Source organism: Mus pahari, chromosome 1, assembly GCF_900095145.1.
Source record: "Mus pahari chromosome 1, PAHARI_EIJ_v1.1, whole genome shotgun sequence".
NCBI lineage: Eukaryota > Metazoa > Chordata > Mammalia > Rodentia > Muridae > Mus > Mus pahari.
Window position 1 is genome coordinate 164,526,556 of NC_034590.1, and position 411 is coordinate 164,526,966.

Here is a 411-nt window from a genome sequence, read left to right on the forward strand (position 1 = left end):
AGAAACTTGAAGAAGCTGAGAGGAAGAGCCAGCACCAGCTTGAGAACTTGGAACGAGAACAGAGATTTTTAAAGCGGCGACTGGAACAGCTGCAGGGGCCTCAGGAGATGGAGCGGATACGAATGGACAGCATTGGATCAACCATCTCTTCAGATCGCTCGGATTCAGAGCGAGGTAGGTAGCGTCTCTTTTCTAAGGAAGTCCTGAATCTCCAAGATGCGGGTGGGTGGGGAGACTGTAGACACTGTGCGGCTGCTCTCACTAACCAGTGCTGTAGTAGTCTAGGTTCTGCTCTCACTAACCGGTGCTGTAGTAGTCTAGGTTCTGCTCTCACTAACCGGTGCTGTAGTAGTCTAGGTTCTGCTCTCACTAACCAGTGCTGTAGTAGTCTAGGTTCTGCTCTCACTAACC

The 411-nt window shown here is 50.9% G+C and overlaps 1 protein-coding gene across 1 annotated transcript in view; it reads left to right on the forward strand.

Moving 5' to 3' along the window:
- Positions 1-411, forward strand: part of Mxi1 (MAX interactor 1, dimerization protein) — a 63,110-nt gene that overhangs the window by 57,494 nt on the left and 5,205 nt on the right. The window contains exon 5 of the mRNA XM_021217914.2: positions 1-174. Coding sequence (XP_021073573.1) covers positions 1-174 — 174 coding nt within the window. The remainder of the gene's footprint in view (positions 175-411) is intronic.